The 17877-nt window shown below is 37.4% G+C and overlaps 1 protein-coding gene across 5 annotated transcripts in view; it reads right to left on the bottom strand.

Moving 5' to 3' along the window:
- The window catches only part of RIC8B (RIC8 guanine nucleotide exchange factor B), a 120491-nt gene that overhangs the window by 42062 nt on the left and 60552 nt on the right, over positions 1 to 17877 (bottom strand). For all 5 annotated transcript variants that reach the window (XR_003432984.1, XR_003432985.1, XR_003432986.1 and 2 more), the window contains exons 5-7: positions 8732 to 8960; positions 7886 to 7981; positions 2609 to 2753 (exon numbers count right to left, since the gene is read on the bottom strand). Coding sequence is in view for 2 of the 5 variants with exons in the window: in XM_027107440.1 (XP_026963241.1) it covers positions 2609 to 2753; positions 7886 to 7981; positions 8732 to 8960 (470 nt within the window). In the remaining 3 variants the exon portion in view is untranslated. The remainder of the gene's footprint in view (positions 1 to 2608; positions 2754 to 7885; positions 7982 to 8731; positions 8961 to 17877) is intronic.

Raw genomic sequence — 17877 nt, 5'->3', positions numbered from 1 at the left:
AGGGGACACAGGTTCGTGCCCCAGTCTGGGAAGATCCCACATGCCGCGGAGCGGCTAGGCCCATGAGCCATGGCCGCTGAGCCTGCGCATCAGGAGCCTGTGCTCCGCAACGGGAGAGGCCACAACAGTGAGAGGCCCGCATACCACACACACACACAAAAAAAGAATTCAATGAATGCAACTCAATAACAAAAATCCCCAAATAATTCGATTAAAAATTAGACAAAGGACCTGAATAGACACTTTTCCAAAGGCATACAGATGGCCAACAGGTACATGAAAAGGTGCTCGGCATCACTAATCATCAGGGAAATGCAAGTCAAAACCACAATGAGAGATCACCTCACACCTATTAGGATGGCTTTTATCAAAAAACAAGAGATAACAAGTGCTGGCGAGGATGTGGCAAAGATGGAACCCTTGTGCACTGTTAGTGGAAAGGTAAATTGGTGCAGCTACTATGGAAAACACTATGGAGGTTACTAAAAAAATTAAATATAGAACTACAATATAATCCAGCATCCCACTTCTGGGTATATATCCAAAGGAAATGAAATCAGAATCCCTATGAGATATCTCAACTCTCATGTTCATTGCAGCATTATTCACAATAGCCAAGATATGGAAACAAGCTAAGTGCCTATCAACAGATGAATAGATAAAAGAGGTGTGTGTGTGTGTATATGCATGCACGTGTATGCACGCACACACACACACACACACACACACAAACTCACACACACACACACACACACACACACACACACACAGAGTTGACCCTTAAGGAACGCTAGGGTTAGGGACGCCTACCCTTCACGCAGTCAAAAATCTGTGTATAATTTGATAGTCTGATCTCTGATTTTGTGGTTCCACATCCACAGATCAAACTAACTGTGGGTCCAACCTACTATGGATCATGTCGTACTGTAGTGTGTATTTACAGAAAAATATCCACATCTAAGTGAACCCGAGCAGTTCAAACTTGTGTTGGTCAAGGGTCAACTGTATATAAAATGAATATTATTCAGCCATGACAAAGGAAATCCTACTATTTGCAACAACATGGATGAACCTAGAGAACATTATGCTAAGTGAATAAGCCAGACAGAGAAAGGCAAATACTGTAGATCTCACTTATATGTAGAATCTGAAAAAAAAAAAAATCAAACTCATAGAAACAGAGAGTAGAATAGTGATTACCAGGGAATAGAGGGTAGGGAAACAGAGAGATCTGGTCAAAGGGTACAAGTTATAAGATGAGTAAGTTCAGTTGTAAGATTAATAAGTTCTGGGGATCTAATATACAGCATGATGACTATAGTTAATAATACTTTATTATACACTTGAAATTTGCTAAGAGAGTAAATATTAAGTGTTCTCACACCACACACACACACACACACACACAAACACACGTAACTATGTGAGGTGGTGAATGTGTTAATTAACCTGACTGTGGTAATCATTTCACAATGTATATGTGTATCAAATCATCATGTTGTATACTTTAAATATATATAATCTTATTTGTCAATCATACCTCAATAAAACTGGCAGGGGAGAAAAAAATTCAACTGACTGAAGATTTTGAGAGAAGTGAGTGAAGTTTTTCACTTCTAAGTTATCTCTCTTACAAAACTAGGGTACTTAAAAAAGTATAATATAAAATCTGCTTATTTGGGACTTTTACACTAGCACTTTTATAAACTAGGAGATGAAGAAAGAAATAGTAAGAATATCTGAATAACTTGGTTAAAGTTCCTTGTTTGGAGAACTTTTGTAGAGCAAAATAATCCATATAATTTTTTTTTTTTTTTTTTTTGGCGTTATGCGGGCCTCTCACTGCTGTGGCCTCTCCAGCCACGGAGCACAGGCTCTGGACGTGCAGGCTCAGCGGCCATGGCTCACAGGCCCAGCCGCTCTGCGGCATGTGGAATCCTCCCGGACTGGGGCACGAACCCGTGTCCCCTGCATCGGCAGGCGGACCCTCAACCACTACCAGGGAAGCCCTAATCTATATAATTTAAGGAAATATTTTAAATTGTTAGATGTATCTCAGAAGACAATCACTTTATACATACTTGCAAAATAGTACTTATTATAGTATAGTTACTTTTTAGTTTCTACTTCTGTCTTACCCTCATCTCAAGGGTAAGAGGTATATCTTATGCATTTATTGATTAAAGAACTTAATGAAGAAACCAAAACTCCATAGCTTTAATTCCAAGAGGAATTAAAAAGTGGAACTAACTCAGGTCTTTGCCTGGTTATCAGGATATTAGCACCTGAATTATTTAAGCAGATTTTTCAGAATGGCTCCAGGTCCTGACTCATCAAGATTAAGAAGCCTGGGTTAAGGAGACAGAAGGCAAAGTTTAAACGTGAGTGTGTTTGGTAGTGTATCTGCCTGCATGTCTCAATGAATTCAGAAGCATATAGAAAATGTTTTTAAATTATTACTTTTTATTATCTGCTCAAGCCCTCTAATGGAACACATAAGAGAATAAGCTCTGAAAAGAGTGGAATGAGATGGCCACTAATAACAGAAACATTTCTCAAATTCCCTCAGAAAGATGAAAAAGTAGAGGGCAAATAGAGTTTAACCTACCTCTCTCTTTGCAAAGGACAAAAAGGAATTCAGCAGCAATTTGCTTGACTCCCAGGTCAACATGTGTCATGAGGCGCACCAGCTTATTTCTCACAGTTGAGCCAACTTCAGGTCGATTTGTCACATCCCTCAATGGTGGTAAAACCTAATGGCACAAATGCAAAACCATCATCAATCGTTTAAGTATTAGAGTAAGCGAGAATGGTACCAACCGAGCTTAGTTTTTTAAGAGTAGAAAAAACATTAAAAACTAAATAGGTTTGCTTCCAAATAGAATAAAGCTAAACAAAAAACAAACCTCAAATAATTTCATGCCTGTAATGAAATTTCATTTGAAGTGAAACATCTCTTCACTGTACCACCATGATAGATTCAAACCCATTCCTGAGTTTTTACTCATCTCAGCACCTGGAATGCCCCTGCTGCCTCTATCAAAATCCATGTTAAAGTCTGGGTCAAATTTCTCTTTCCTCCTTAATACCCTGACTCATATTGATTTTTCCCTTCTTTTAATTCCTGCAGCATTTTCATTGTTTACTAAAAAATACCAAAAACCCTGTACATATGTTTTCTAGTTGTTTTATTTTATAATAAAATGGTTATTAATTATTGAGTACTTCTTATGTGCTAGTTGCTGTAATAGATGATATGCATACATTCTCTATAATCAACCCTCACAGGAACCTTGCAAAGGAGGTAGTAACATCACTATCACCCCTATTTTATAGACTGATCCTCAGAGGAATCACATAACTTGCTTGGTTTATCTGTTTGTTTGCTCACTCACTCACCCATCCATGCATCCACCCAGACCCCTCCTCTTTTGGTTCTCCACACTGGTTGCTTCATCTTAGCCTCTGTGCCAGTTCTCTTTTATCCTTTTGTGTTTAAGTGCTGGAATATTCAAGGGTTAAGTTCTTGGGCAACATTTCTTTACTATTTTCACTCTCTATTGGTGATCTCATCCAGTTTTACGGCTTTGTATGGTCTCTATTTACTGATAACTCCCTAAAGTATATGTCTATCTTGATTTCTTCCATGACCTCCAGACTTTTATAGGCTTCTCAAATTTAGCATGTCCTAAGCAGAATATTGAAGCTCCCAACAAAGCTGTTCCTTCTACAGTTTTCCATCTCATTAAATAGCAAGTCTGTTCTTCCAACTGTTTACTGCAAACACCTTGGAAACAGCCTTGATTCCTCTCTTTCACATCCCACATCCAATCCACCAGCAAATTATTCTGGCTCTACCTTTGAATTATATCCATAACCCAACAACTTCTCACTATCTCCTCTAGTATTACCAAATTCAAGCTACCAATATTTCTCATCTGAACTATTACCACAGTCTCCTAAGTCATCCCTGCTTCCATCCTGGTCCTTCTATGATCTATTACATAGCAGCTAGGATGATCCTTTGAAAGTCAGATCATGTCACTCCTCTTCACAAAGTCCTCCAGTTCCCATGGCTTCTCATCTCACTCATAGTAAAAGATGAGGTCCTTCCAAATTCCTTAAGTTTCACATAATGTGGCTTCCTGCTTCTTTTCTGACTTAATTTCTATTATATTCCTTGCTTACACTGCTACAGTCTCACAAACCTCCATGGAACTCTTTATACTCACCGAGCACTTTCCTACCTCATGGTCTTTGCATTTGCTGTTCCCTCTGCCCAGAAACTCTTTTTCTGGAAACTGGCTTGGCTCATTCCCTTACTTTCTTCAGGTCTCTGTTCAAATGTTATTTATAGGAAGACATTCCCTGACCACCCTATATAATTAACCTTCAGCATTCTCTTTTTTTAATCCCCCTCCCTCTGCTTTAATCTTCCTCACAGCACTTATCACCACCTAACACAGTATATATTTCTTTCTTTATTGTCTGCCTTCTTCCACAAGTCAGTTCCATGGGGGCAGGGATTTCTTTCTCTTTTGTGTACTGCTCTCAGTGCCCGGCATATTACAGGTTTCGATAAATATTTGATGATTGAAGGAAGAATGAATTAATTCAAGTAACTTTTTAAAAGTGCCTACTATAAGCTAGGCACTATGCTAGGAAATGAAGATAGACACAAAGTCAAATTATAATTTACTATACCAGACTCTTTATGTGTATATTATTTTTTATTTAATCCATTCAGCTGACTTCCTTCCTTCCTTATCTCTTTCTATACGGAGTACCTACCATGTATCAGGAGGTACTGGAGGCCCTGGAGATACAGCTGTGAAAAAAACCCGGAAACTAAATGTCAGAAAACTGAGTAATCTACCCAAAGTGTTTATAGAATCCGTGTTTCAATATCTCTGGTAGGATAGAGCAAAATGCTCTTTGTGATTATCTCCCATTTCTAGAGGAATGAGACATGTAACAAATGATTTCATGTGGTATGTACCTACAGTTCCAGAGTATAGTATCTATTAATAAAGGTTATCACACAAAAATTTTCTTAGCTATGTTTTGGGTTCCTTAACAAGTTTTTGAAGTGAAATATTATAGTCTTCATTGTTACATATCACGCCCTAACTGCATATGTATGGAGCATTTCTATTTCCCCCCAAATACTACCCTCCATTAAATTTTTTCTTTTCTTTGAGAAATCTTGTCCAGTTCCTCTTTCAAATCCATAGCATCTTCATCTCTTCTATTAGCCTCTCCAGATGAATCCAACCTGAATCAGTAATTTCTACCATCTGTTCTCTTTCTACCTGCCCAAATACTGAATACTCAAGACCAATTTACTTTGGGTATGCACGACTTGGATTTAATCAGGAATTAACTATGGGGCACAATAATTAATTAGCCATGGTTCCATTTACACTATTATCAAAGTTAATCATCTGTTACTTTAAGTTCTGCCCTTCTTGATCCTCATAGTCTATAGTGCATCTTCCTCAGAAAGAAAGTGGATTTCTGTATCGTGCCTTGTATCTTTCTTTAGTTATCTTTTACTTGTCATGTCTCCTTCTTTATCTGTACTGTAGTATTTCTTTGAGGATAAGGAGTGGGTCTCACAATCTTTTGTATCTACATAATGTATAGTCCAAGACCTTCATATAAATAATCTGTTTAACAAACAGATTTTAGGGGGGCTATCCTGGTTAGAGATGGCAAAATCTAAACAGTTTAGTTGAACGTGGATCTCCTCTGTGAAAAAGCTAAAATATAGAACACAAAGTATTTTCATTTATTATTCTCCACCAAGTCCTCCTAGTCATGATAGAATGTCTTAAAATAATCAAACTTGGAAATGACCTTAACTCATCAATTAACTAATTTATTTTGCTTAAATGATTATTCATGCTTTGATGGTAGCTAGTCATCCAATAGACTATAAATTCTTCAAAGATAAGAGTCCCTACTTTCTAATTTCTCCTTATCAGCAATATCTATTAATGTGCTCTACACACAGTAAAGTGCTTATTAAATCTTGACCATAAACATATGGGGGAAAATGAACCTAGTTAATTTATTAAGAGAAATTCTATATGGCAATAAGTGAACAATGGGGTGAATGGTGGTACCATGTAGTGAATGAGGAAAGAAGGGGAAGACAGGGTGGGGAGGGATGGGAAATCAAGAGATTAGTTTGGGATACGTTAACTTAAGATACCTACTACACATCCAAGGGGAGGAGATGAGTAGGCAGTATGTTATATAAGTCTGGAGCTTAGGGGACAGGTCAAGGGTAGAGACAGAAATTTGCGAGTCATCAGTGAATAGATGACTTTCAAAACCATGGCTGTTGAATGAGACCAACAAGAGAGTAGAAATGGAGACAAAGATAATATTGCCTTGGGGAGCTCAAACACTGCAAAGAAGAAGTTCCCTGTTGTGTCCTAGACACCAAGTGAAGAAGGTACTTCAAGTAGGAGAGAATACTTAATTACATCAAAATGTTACCGGGGAATAAAAAAAAGATTTGAGAACTATTAGATTTGGCAATATCGGGTTGATGATGTTTGACAAACACCTTTGTAGTAGAGTGAAAAGCATGAAAACCTAATTACAGTGGGTTCAGAAGAGAATCAAAATGAGTAAAAGGAAGAGAGTGGGTGAGCACAGAAAACTCTCCTGAGGAACACTGCGTAAAGAAGAGAAGAGAAATGGAGAGGCAGCTTGAGAACTGGGATTAAGGGAAGGTTTTTCTGCTTTTAAGATGGAAGATGTGTTTGGGTGCAGACAAAAATGATCCAGTACATTAAAAAAAAAAGATTAATATAAGAAGAAAGAGAGGGAGTAAATGCAGGAGCAAAGTTCTTGAGGTGAGAGGGAAAGGTATCCAGGATATGAGTGCAGAGGCTGGCCACAGAAGGAAGCAGGGACAATTCATCCCTTGTGATAGAGCGGGGAGACATAGGACATGGGGGTACAGATAGATGCAGACAGACAGTAGATGCAGAGGTAGAAAGATGACTTCTTACCATGAACTCCAACTACTACCATCTTACTCCGAACCTTCATCATCAGCTCTCTTTTGGGCTGGTCTCCTCACATCTACTCACACTCCTTTAGTCTATCTTATATATAGTAGCCAGAATATCTTTAAATATAAATGAGGTCCCTTCTCAGAACAGTCCAATGCTTTCCCTTCTCACTTAGAAGAAAATCAAAATTCCTGTACAACCTTACATTATTTGGTTCTTGCTTACCTCTTTTACTTCATCTACCACTCTCCCCCTCGCACAATGTTCTCCAGCCTTCTTGCTTTTCCTTAAGCATACCAAAGCATCCTCTCATCCAGGGACTTTGAATTCGTTCTGTCTGGTACATTCCTCTTCCAGAATATTCTCAGAACTATTCTCAGAGAATATCCTCTTCCAGATATTCTCAAAGATCCTTTCCTTACTTATCCAAGTTTCTGCTCAAATGTCATTTCCTCAGAGAGGTTCTTCCTTACTCCCTTAAGTTTTCCCTTCCCCTGTATCTTTCTTCCGAACAGTTATCACTACTTGCCATTGTATCATATATTTATTTACTTTTTGTCCTCCTACAATAAGGGAAACTCCACAAAGCAAAGACTTCATTTGTATTTCAATGCTTAGAATACAGCACACAGATCTCAATAAATATTTGTTGAGTAAATGAATGAATGACTCAAAAAAATAGACCGGGTCACTTATTTCTGGATTAGGAAGATTTCAAAGATTTAACACTAACTTTTTTGAGTTTCTGACATTCTGAAAGAAAATGACTGTGATAGAATTTGACTCATTAATTTTATGTTAAAAAAACACATATAAGATTAACTTTGAGATGTTAATATGCATTAAACAGTTACCTGATCTTTGAGAAATTTTCTGATGTTTCGATGGGCTCGGGAACATTCTGTTAATAAGCTGAGAACTGGAGTTAGACCCTCTCTATAGCTGCTTCCCTACAAAGAAAACCATACATGCTGCATTAGTTTAGTTTCTAACAGTTTACTTTTCTTCATATAACTGAGTATATTAATACTCTTTTTTTGAGAGGGAGACACCTTTATGTTACCAAAGCTGTACAAACTATTTTAAAAATTATTTTCCTAAAAATATTTCCATTTCATTAGTTATCTTCATGTTTACTAATGCCCATTTTTATCCTTCCTGGATTTTTCTACATTTTTTGGGGTCCTCACTGGCTCAGCAAATGGGCTTAAACAAGGCGAAGGTTTTGATGACCAACCCATCCTAACTTGCTGCCTTTTAATACAGATACTCGACAAAGCAAGTGACAGAAAAGAGAAAATAAGCAGCTTACAACAAATGGAAAGTTGACAAATTTCTTTTAAAGATGTCTTTTAGGTGTTATGGAAAGTAGTTATCATCAAGTTTTGGGGGGGAGATACTTTTACTTCTAGAACTTACAAAATACCTACATAGAAAAGTAATTACTTTTTCCTTTGTTTTCAGGCACTAGTCACAATTTTGGTGTCGCATCAACACAATTTTCAGCTTTAAACGAATAAATTCACTTGGTTTCAGCAATTTATCATTTACTACAGTAAAATGCTTTCTGGAGTATAAATAATTGTTCAAGATGTCAGCTATAAAAAAAAAGCTTAGATTCAAAAATCACATCCTGTGATGCCTGTATGTGTGTACAATTACATTCTTTAGAAGCATCTTCTCAATTTTATCAGTCTTACCTTGTCTATTCTCTTCTCCATAAAACTAAGTAAAACATGAATGGCCTCCATATTCATACCATTGTATACCATGGTATTATTTTTCAAAACTGTTTCTTTCTCAGCTGTTTTATCACTGGGCAGTTCATCTAGCGTCGTTGCTTCTGGGGCTGTTTCTTCATGGGTTAATGGACAAATGAGAACATCCAAACAAGAGACTGGAACATTGCTTAAAAGGTTGACTGCATTGCTGAAAAGCAATTTAAAAAGACAATATTTTAATTTGACTGACTAGTCCTTTAAAACACAAACATAGTAAGTTCAGAAGTGACTTTTAGGAGTCAATTAAAATTCTTCTTTTTCAAAATGAGCCTTTAATATTATTTGGCATTTACTGACTAACAGAAAATAAAGAGAACTGTTTCAAATACGCACATGACAAATTAGAAAGAACAGATGTTAAATGGACACACAATCATATGATGTCATGTCACTTTCTGAAATGCTAAAATAGGAATTAGTGAGCTTTAACACTAGCTCTTTAATTTTATTATGATACAATACTAGATTTGCAGTTTTTCCTTGGGATTTTAAATCCTTTTGTGGATTCACTGATGTCTTATTATTCCTCAGATTATAACATAAAGCATTTGAGGAACACTGTATATAAGCAGCTTATCACAGAGGCAACAACATTAAAAACCAAATATTGTAGGATGAAATTTTGTCCTTTCTAGATACAGAAATACAATTTTTAGATCATCCCTTATTTCATAAGACATTTGCAGAAAATGGTAAATGGTGCTTTTTCTCCTCTCGTCCCCAGATTTCTTTAAAAGAGGCCAACATAGCTACTTCAAATCTCTATCCCCCTAGGCCTTTCTTTCTATGTATTAATGAAATAATGAGCCCGGGATGCACACCAGTAGGGGGAACCCAAACCTTGTATTTTTTTCCCCTAAAAATCTTGTTCCATTTATTGCTCAGTGTATAAGAGATTAAAATTAAAATTGTTAGTGTTTGACACTAACAATTTAAAAATTAGACATGCTCTCAATTCATATATTTTCCTTCAAGCATTATTTCATATTTTTTCTTTTAAAAGGAGAGGTGGTGTTCTGTGCTAACTGGATCTTAAAAGCCTGTGCCTCAGAACTTCCTGATAAACAACAATGGAGAGACAGGCATTACATTTCCTAGTGACAGAGAAGCAGATCTAAAAATAACAGCATCCTGACTAAAAATAAACTCTTGCAAATACAATTTAAAAGTCTAACCACTTGGAAACCAAATTCAGGGCTTAATCTAAGTGATGCTATCTTAATTTAGCCCATAGTAGTTCCTTTTAATTTAGATTATAGTGACACCCTCAAATATAAAACAAAATAAACAACAACAAAACAGAAATAAAATACAAAATATTTTCTCTCCTTTACCCTGAAGTGTGGCTGCATTTCCCCAAGAATGAATATTTCTTTTTTTTCTTTTTATATTACGGGAAAAAAAATTCATAAGAACTCAAAGTTGAAAAAGTAGACAATGGAGAACAATAACTGGTAATGTAAAGGGCACCAAAAAATCAGAACCAAGAACAAAAATAATTTAACAAGTCCTATAAATGAAAGGTTCCTGGTAAAATACAAGTTATTTGGTTGCCCCCACTAAGAATCTACTACTGCTGCTGCTGCTGCTATTACTACTACTACTATTCAACAATGTTTCTAATTTTGATTATTTGTAAATAATTGCAATTGGCTGAAATACGATGCTTTTCCCTCAAACTTTCCTTTTAAAATTTTTGTAAACATCTGTAGTTCCTTATCTATAGATAAATATATTGCACTTCTGACTTAAGCATTTGGAAACTGTTATTAAATATCATAGATTCACTGGGGTTAAAAGAAAAAAAAATAGAACTCTACCTTAGAATTACTTTCTAAAACTGTAAAAGCCACTTTGAAATGTTAGGTTTTTTTCAACACATAGAGCAATAGGCTGGAGTCCACCAGTAGTATGATTCTCTGAATCTACCATAGAGACCACACTGAAAAGTTTAAGGCAATGCATTTCATTACAAAGGAATGCTTCCCTTTAAATTCATTTAAAATAAGCAGTTTCCAGGAATTTTGTAAATTTAAGAAACCAAATGTAGAGTTTGATTCAACAAATATTTGGAGGTTTTAGGCTTTTCAAGAAAAGTTCCCATTTTCTCGTTTCTTATTAAACAACTGGGTTCCCAAACAACTACAAAATTAATTTTCTGGCTCACTGTGCTTGAGCTATTCTTTTTAAGTAAGGAAAGCCAGCTTTTTGAGCTGTCACTTCTCTGACAGTTTTATTTGTGGTAGAAGAGTGTATGAAATTCTCCAGCTACCAGGAAGTCAGTGACTATGCACAGATCTGCACAATGGTGTTTGCATTCCTACTCCAGGGGGTAGAAGTACTGTGTATATTACTCTCCCCTTTTCAGCTTCCTCGAGATCATTAATCACTGGGACATGACATCCTCCCACTCATACTCCCACCCCCCTCCTGATATGCAGATTCAAAAGCAGGGCCTATTTAGAGCTCCTTAATGCTCTGATTAAAGCCTTGATAGCTGTGGGAGAAGGAAGGCAACCTAAAATCCAGGCCTGTATCAATCGAGGGGCTAAACAATTTAATACCAGATGACACTAAGGAGCATGATAACAGTACAAGCAGACCTACAGCTGTTGGCAAACTTTCCTGGTCAAATGTATCTTCTTTACATTTGGGGCTCACATATCGTTTTTCATGGCTGGAAAATCTACTTAAATGAACCTCAAGATCTCCAAAAGATTTTCACATGTAAATACCTAAGTTTACTTTAGTCTAACTCAGTTCAGTAATTATTTATTGATTACTTATGCCAGGAATTTTTTAGGCAGGTATTACGAAGAAAATAGAAATAAATCCCTGCCCTTCTGGAGCTTATTTTCTAGCATGTAGAGAACAGTCAATTAAAAGTAAACAAACAGGGCTTCCCTGACGGCGCAGTGGTTGAGAGTCCGCCTGCCGATGCAGAGGACACGGGTTCGTGCCCCGGTCCGGGAAGATCCCACATGCCGCAGAGTGGCTGGGCCCGTGAGCCATGGCCGCTGAGCCTGCGCGTCCCGCAACAGGAGAGACCACAACAGTGAGAGGCCCGCGCATACCGCAAAAAAAAAAAAAAAAAAGTAAACAAACAAAAGAAGTTAATTGAATAGAAGGTGATAAATGGTCTGAGGGTAAAATTCAGGAGGTAAACAGGACATGTGAGTTGTAATTTTGAATAGGGTAGTCTGAACAACCTCACTGAGATGGTGTCATTTAAGCAAAGACTTAAAGGAAGTTAGGGAGTGAGCCCTGTGACTACATACGGAAAGGGCGTTCCAGGAAGAAGGGCAGGAGCAAAGGCCCCAGGGCAGGAGTAGTGGCATGTATGAAGAACTGCAATGAAGTTGGTGTGGCTGAACCACCACACACAGGGCGAGGAGTGGGACAGGAGCTCAGCTGGGTAACAGGGGGCCAGATTGGTTTTACAGGCTATTATTACTTTAGTTTTTATCCTGAATGAAATGGGGAACCACTACAGGGCTTGGCATAGTAATATACTCTATCCTTATGTTAAAAGGATCACTCTGGCTACTGTGTTGAGAACAACTAGTAGGATGTCAAAGGTGAGGAAGGCCAACCAGTTAGGGTGTTATTATAATAACTCAGGTGAATGAACACGGTGGTAACAGTGCAGTGGTCAGATCTGGATACATTTTGAAGATTTCCTGATAGGCTAGTTGTGGGGTGTGAGAATCCACGGTTCTAGCCTTAGCAAGTGGAAAGCTAGAGTTGCCATAAATTGAAATGAGAAACACTGCAGGAGAAGCAACATTTTAGGGGAAGAGTAAGAGTGTAATCTTGGATATGTTAAGTTTGGAATGTCTGTTATACTTCCAAATGGAGATGTTAACAGGAAGTTAACTGTAAGAGTCAGGGAGATCAGGGAGGGAGATCTGGACTAGAGATATAAACTGAGGAGTCATTAGCATGTAGATGGTATTTAAAGACCAAGACTGGATTAGATCAGTAAAGGAGTGAGTGTGGATTGACAGATTATGAGAGATAGGCCTGGGGCACTCTACCATCCAGAGGCTGAGTGGGAGAGGAAGAAATTACAACTAGTGAGGTAGGAGGGAAACCAAGATAGGATGGTATCCTGGAAGAAAGTATATCAGTAAGAATGGAGTGATCACATGTGGTCAAATGATGTGGACAGATCAAGTGACTGGATTTAGAAACACAGAAGTGACCTTAATAATCGCCATTCTGGTGTAGTGGGACTAAAACCTGAGTAGACTAGATTCAAGAGAGAATAGTAGAAGAATCAGATAGTCGATACCTAGAGGAGGTTTACTGCAAAGGGCAAAAGAAGACTGGAACAGCAAATCCAGGTGGCAAAGTGTTAACCCATAGGGACCTGGTCATTGTTCTCTAAGTATGCTGTAGACACAGTCTCATTTCTGTATTTGTCCATGTTTTCTCCTGTTTAGAATGGTCTCATTCTTTAAGATTAGCTCAAGTCTCACTTTATTCTCAACAAATATTTACTATGCCTTGTACTAGATGCTAAGTATACAAAAATAAATAAAATATGCTCCTTTTCCTAAGAGAAGACAGCATAACATAATTTGTAGAGCAATGGGTTGAATTCTAAGTTGCCTCCTAGAAATGTGTGCCTTGGGCAAATTACATGACCTATTCTAGGCCTTGGTGTCCTTAATTCTAAAGTAAAGGGAAATAAATTTATCCCATCAGGTTGATGTGAGGATTAAATGAAAAAAGGCATGCAAAGCACTCTGCCTGGTACATAGTAAATGGCAGCTATTAAGGAGCTTTTGAACAGGAGACATACTATACTATAGGAGGGAACAGCAAATATCTGGAAGAATGAGAGAATATGGTATCTGTGGGGAAATGAAAACAGGTTCCTAAGTCTAAAGCAAAGGACAAGGCCTCTAAAGGACAGGGCCTTAGTAGGCATAAGACAAAAAAAGTGTGTGTATGAGTGTGTAGAGTGGGGAAGGGGGATTATAAAGGGGATTGCCATGATGAGATACATGTTATGGCCAAATGGGTTACTGATGACCTTAAACCAGAGTTGTGCTGGCAAAGGAGTAGGTGCAGAAGCCAGAAAAACACATTTCCCAGATGCATTTGCGGATCATTAATAAATGCATAGTGACAAAATAAGTTTGCTCTTAATCATAAAGACAGAGGGGAGCCACAAGAGGATTCTAAGCAGAGTTACTTTTTGAAAAACAACTCTGCGTGCAGTGGAAAGGATGGACCAGTCTGTCAGGTTAGGTAAAACTTTCCTACAGGACAGAGCAGCTTGAGTTTAGAACTGGAGAAAGAAGGTGGTCTGACAGATCTGGGGTTAGGCGCTTGAACACTGGCAGGACAGGACAATTAGGGAGTAGAGGGAGATGAACCAAATGATGAACCAATGCTTTAGAATAGAGAGGGAAGAAAGGAAACCTTAAGGAGGCTTACAGGTAGGAGAAAAAGGAATCACCAGGGGACCAGAGGTCTGGATGAGGATGGAGAACAGGTACAGTATGAGTGAGGAAGACTTTCCTCATCATGCTAGACCATAGTGAGCATGTTATCTGAATTCTATTAGCAATTATTATTTGGATAATTAATTTACTGGGAAACTACGCAAAAACTATCTTGTGACATCTCTTCTATTCTTTTCTTGATTGTTATTTAACTTTTCATAATATTCATGTCTTGTTTCCCCATTTATACTCTATGTTCCTCCAGACTATGCACTATGGTGTGGAATCCTTCAGGAACCTAGCATGGTACTCAGCTATAGTTCAGATAATATCTGTTCACCTAGATAACTGTTATTCACAGTGAGAATTAGGTTAAAGAGGTAAGAGTTTTAATAACAAAAAGAAAAAAACCCTCTCCCCAATCTCTCCGAACTCTCCTTTTTCTGTATACCTATATAAACTTGTTTATGTCTAACACAACACTCATCAAAACAAGTGCACTTATTCACTTAGCAGCCTCTTTTACCCCCTAGTTGGTGAGCCCTGGAGAACAAAGATTATACTGTATTCACCTTCGTTGCCTCTAGAGCCCAACATAGTGCCTAACACATAGTAAGTTCTCAGTTAATAAATATAAACCAAAATGAAATGGTTCAATTTTCAAACATTTTTTAGAAGTCTGCCATGTGTAAGACACGCTTACTTTTTTTACATTTTACATTTTGCAATATGTGTATCAAATCAACACACTGTACACCTTAAATGTATACAATGTTATATGTCAATTATGTCTCAATAAAGCTAGAAAAAACAGACATTATGCTTAGCACTGTAATGAGGTGTCATTAGGTACTAAACTGTCCCCTTAAATATGTGAGATAAAATGAATTGGTTTAAACAAAGAACAACAAAAAAAAGCAGGGAGGTAAGTACTTTTTTTTTTCCATTTTTCAATTTTATTTATTTTTTTATACAGCAGGTTCTTATTAGTTATCCATTTTATACATTATTAGTGTATATATGTTAATCCCAATCTCCCATTTCATCACACCACCACCACCCCCACTTTCCCCCCTTGGTATCCATACATTTGTTCTCTACACCTGTGTCTCTATTTCTGCCCTACAAACCTGTTCATCAGTACCATTTTTCTAGGTTCCACATATAGGCGTTAATATACGATACTTGTTTTTCTCCTTCTGACTTACTTCACTCTGTATGACAGTCTCTAGGTCCATCCACATCTCTACAAATGACCCAATTTCGTTCCTTTTTATGGCTGAGTAATATTCCATTGTATATATGTACCACATCTTCTTTCTCCATTTGTCTGTCGATGGGCATTTAGGCTGCTTCCATGACCTGGCTATTGTAAACAGTGCTGCAAAGAACATTGGGGTGAATGTGTCTTTTTGAATTATGGTTTTCTCTGGGTATATGTCCAGTAGTGGGATTGCTGGGTCATATGGTAATTCTATTTTCAGTTTTTTAGGAAACCTCCATACTGTGCTCCATAGTGGCTGTATCAATTTACATTCCCCCCCAATGGTGCGAGAGGGTTCCCTTTCCTCCACACCCTCTCCAGCATTTGTTGTTTATAGATTGTCTGATGATGCCCATTCTAACCGGTGTGAGGTGATACCTCATTGCAGTTTTGATTTGCATTTCTCTAATAATTAGTGACGTTGAGCAGATTTTCATGTGCTTCTTGGCCATCTGTATGTCTTCTCTGGAGAAATGTCTATTTAGGTCTTCTGCCTATTTTTGGATTGGGTTGTTTTTTTGATATTGAGCTGCATGAGCTGTTTATATATTTTGGAGATTAATCCTTTGTCCATTGATTTGTCTGCAAGTATTTCCTCCCATTCTGAGGGTTGTCTTTTCGTCTTATGGTTTCCTTTGCTTTGCAAAAGCTTTTAAGTTTCATTAGGTCCCATTTGTTTGTTTTTATTTCCATTACTCTAGGAGGTGGATCAAAGAAGATCTTGCTGTGATTTATGTCAAAGAGTGTTCTTCCTCTGTTTTCCTCTAAGAGTTTTACGGTGTCCAGTCTTACATTTAGGTCCCTAATCCATTCTGAGTTTATTTTTGTGTATAGTGTTAAGGAATGTTCTAATTTCATTCTTTTACATGTAGCTGTCCAGTTCTCCCAGCACCACTTATTGAAGAGACTGTCTTTTCTCCATTGTATATCCTTGCCTCCTTTGTCATAGATTAATTGACTACAGGTGTGTGGGTTTATCGCTGGGTGTGTGGGTTTATCTCTGGGCTTTCTATCCTGTTCCATTGATCTATATTTCTGGTTTTGTGCCAGTACCATATTGTCTTGATTACTGTAGCTTTGTAGTATAGTCTAAAGTCAGGGAGTCTCATTCCTCCAGCTCCGTTTTTTTCCCCTCAGGACTGCTTTGGCTATTCGGGGTCTACTGTGTCTCCATACAAATTTTAGGATTTTTTTTCTAGTCCTGTAAAAAATGCCATTTATAATTTGATAGGGATTGCATTGAATCTCTGGATTGCTTTGGGTAGTATAGGCATTTTCACAATATTGATTCTTCCAATCCAAGAACATGGTATATCTCTCCATCTGTTTGTATCAGCTTTACTTTCTTTCATCAGTGTCTTATAGTTTTCTGCATACAGGTCTTTTGTCTCCTTAGGTAGGTTTATTCCTAGGTATTTTATTCTTTTTGTTGCATAAATGGGAGTGTTTCCTTAACTTCTCTCTCAGATTTTTCATCATTAGTGTATAGGAATGCAAGAGGTTTCTGGGCATTAATTTTGTATCCTGCAACTTTACCAAATTCATTGATTAGCAGTTTTCTGCTGGCATCTTTAGGATTCTCTATGTATAGTATCATCTCATCTGCAAACAGTTACAGTTTTACTTCTTCTTTTCCAATTTGTACTCTTTTTACTTCTTTTTCTTCTCTGATTACCATGGCTGGGACTTCCAAAACTATGTTGAATAACAGTGGTGAGAGTGGTCATCCTTGTCTTTTTCCTGATCTTAGAGGAAATGCTTTCAGGTTTTCACCATTGAGAATGATGTTTGCTGTGGGTTTGTCATATATGGCCTTTATTATGTTGAAGTAGGTTCCCTCTATGCCCACTTTCAGGAGACTTTTTATCATAAATGGGTGTTGAATTTTGTCAAAAGCTTTTTCTGCATCTATTCAGATGATCATATGGTTTTTATCCTTCAATTTGTTAATATGGTGTATCACATTGATTGATTTGTGTATATTGAAGAATCCTTGCATCCCTGGGATAAATCCCACTTGATCATGGTGTATGATCCTTTTAATGTGCTGTTACACTCTGTTTGCTAGTATTTTGTTGAGGATTTCTGCATCAATATTCATCAGTGATATTGGACTGTAATTTTCTTTCTTTGTAGTATCTTTCTCTGGTTTTGGTATCAGGGTGATGGTCGCCTCATAGAATGAGTTTGGGAGTGTTCCTTCCTCTGCAATTGTTTGGAAGAGTTTGAGAAGAATAGGTGTTAGCTCTCCTCTAAATTTTTGATAGAATTCGCCTGTGAAGCCATCTGGTCCTGGAATTTGTTGGAAGATTTTTAATCACAGTTTCAATTTCATTACATGTGAA

This window comes from Aethalodelphis obliquidens, unplaced genomic scaffold, assembly GCF_003676395.1.
Source record: "Aethalodelphis obliquidens isolate GAN/ISIS:26980383/991018 unplaced genomic scaffold, ASM367639v1 scaffold8, whole genome shotgun sequence".
Taxonomy (NCBI): Eukaryota; Metazoa; Chordata; class Mammalia; order Artiodactyla; family Delphinidae; genus Aethalodelphis; species Aethalodelphis obliquidens.
Note: the sequence above shows the minus strand (reverse complement) of the source record. Positions and strands in the feature narration are given on the sequence as shown.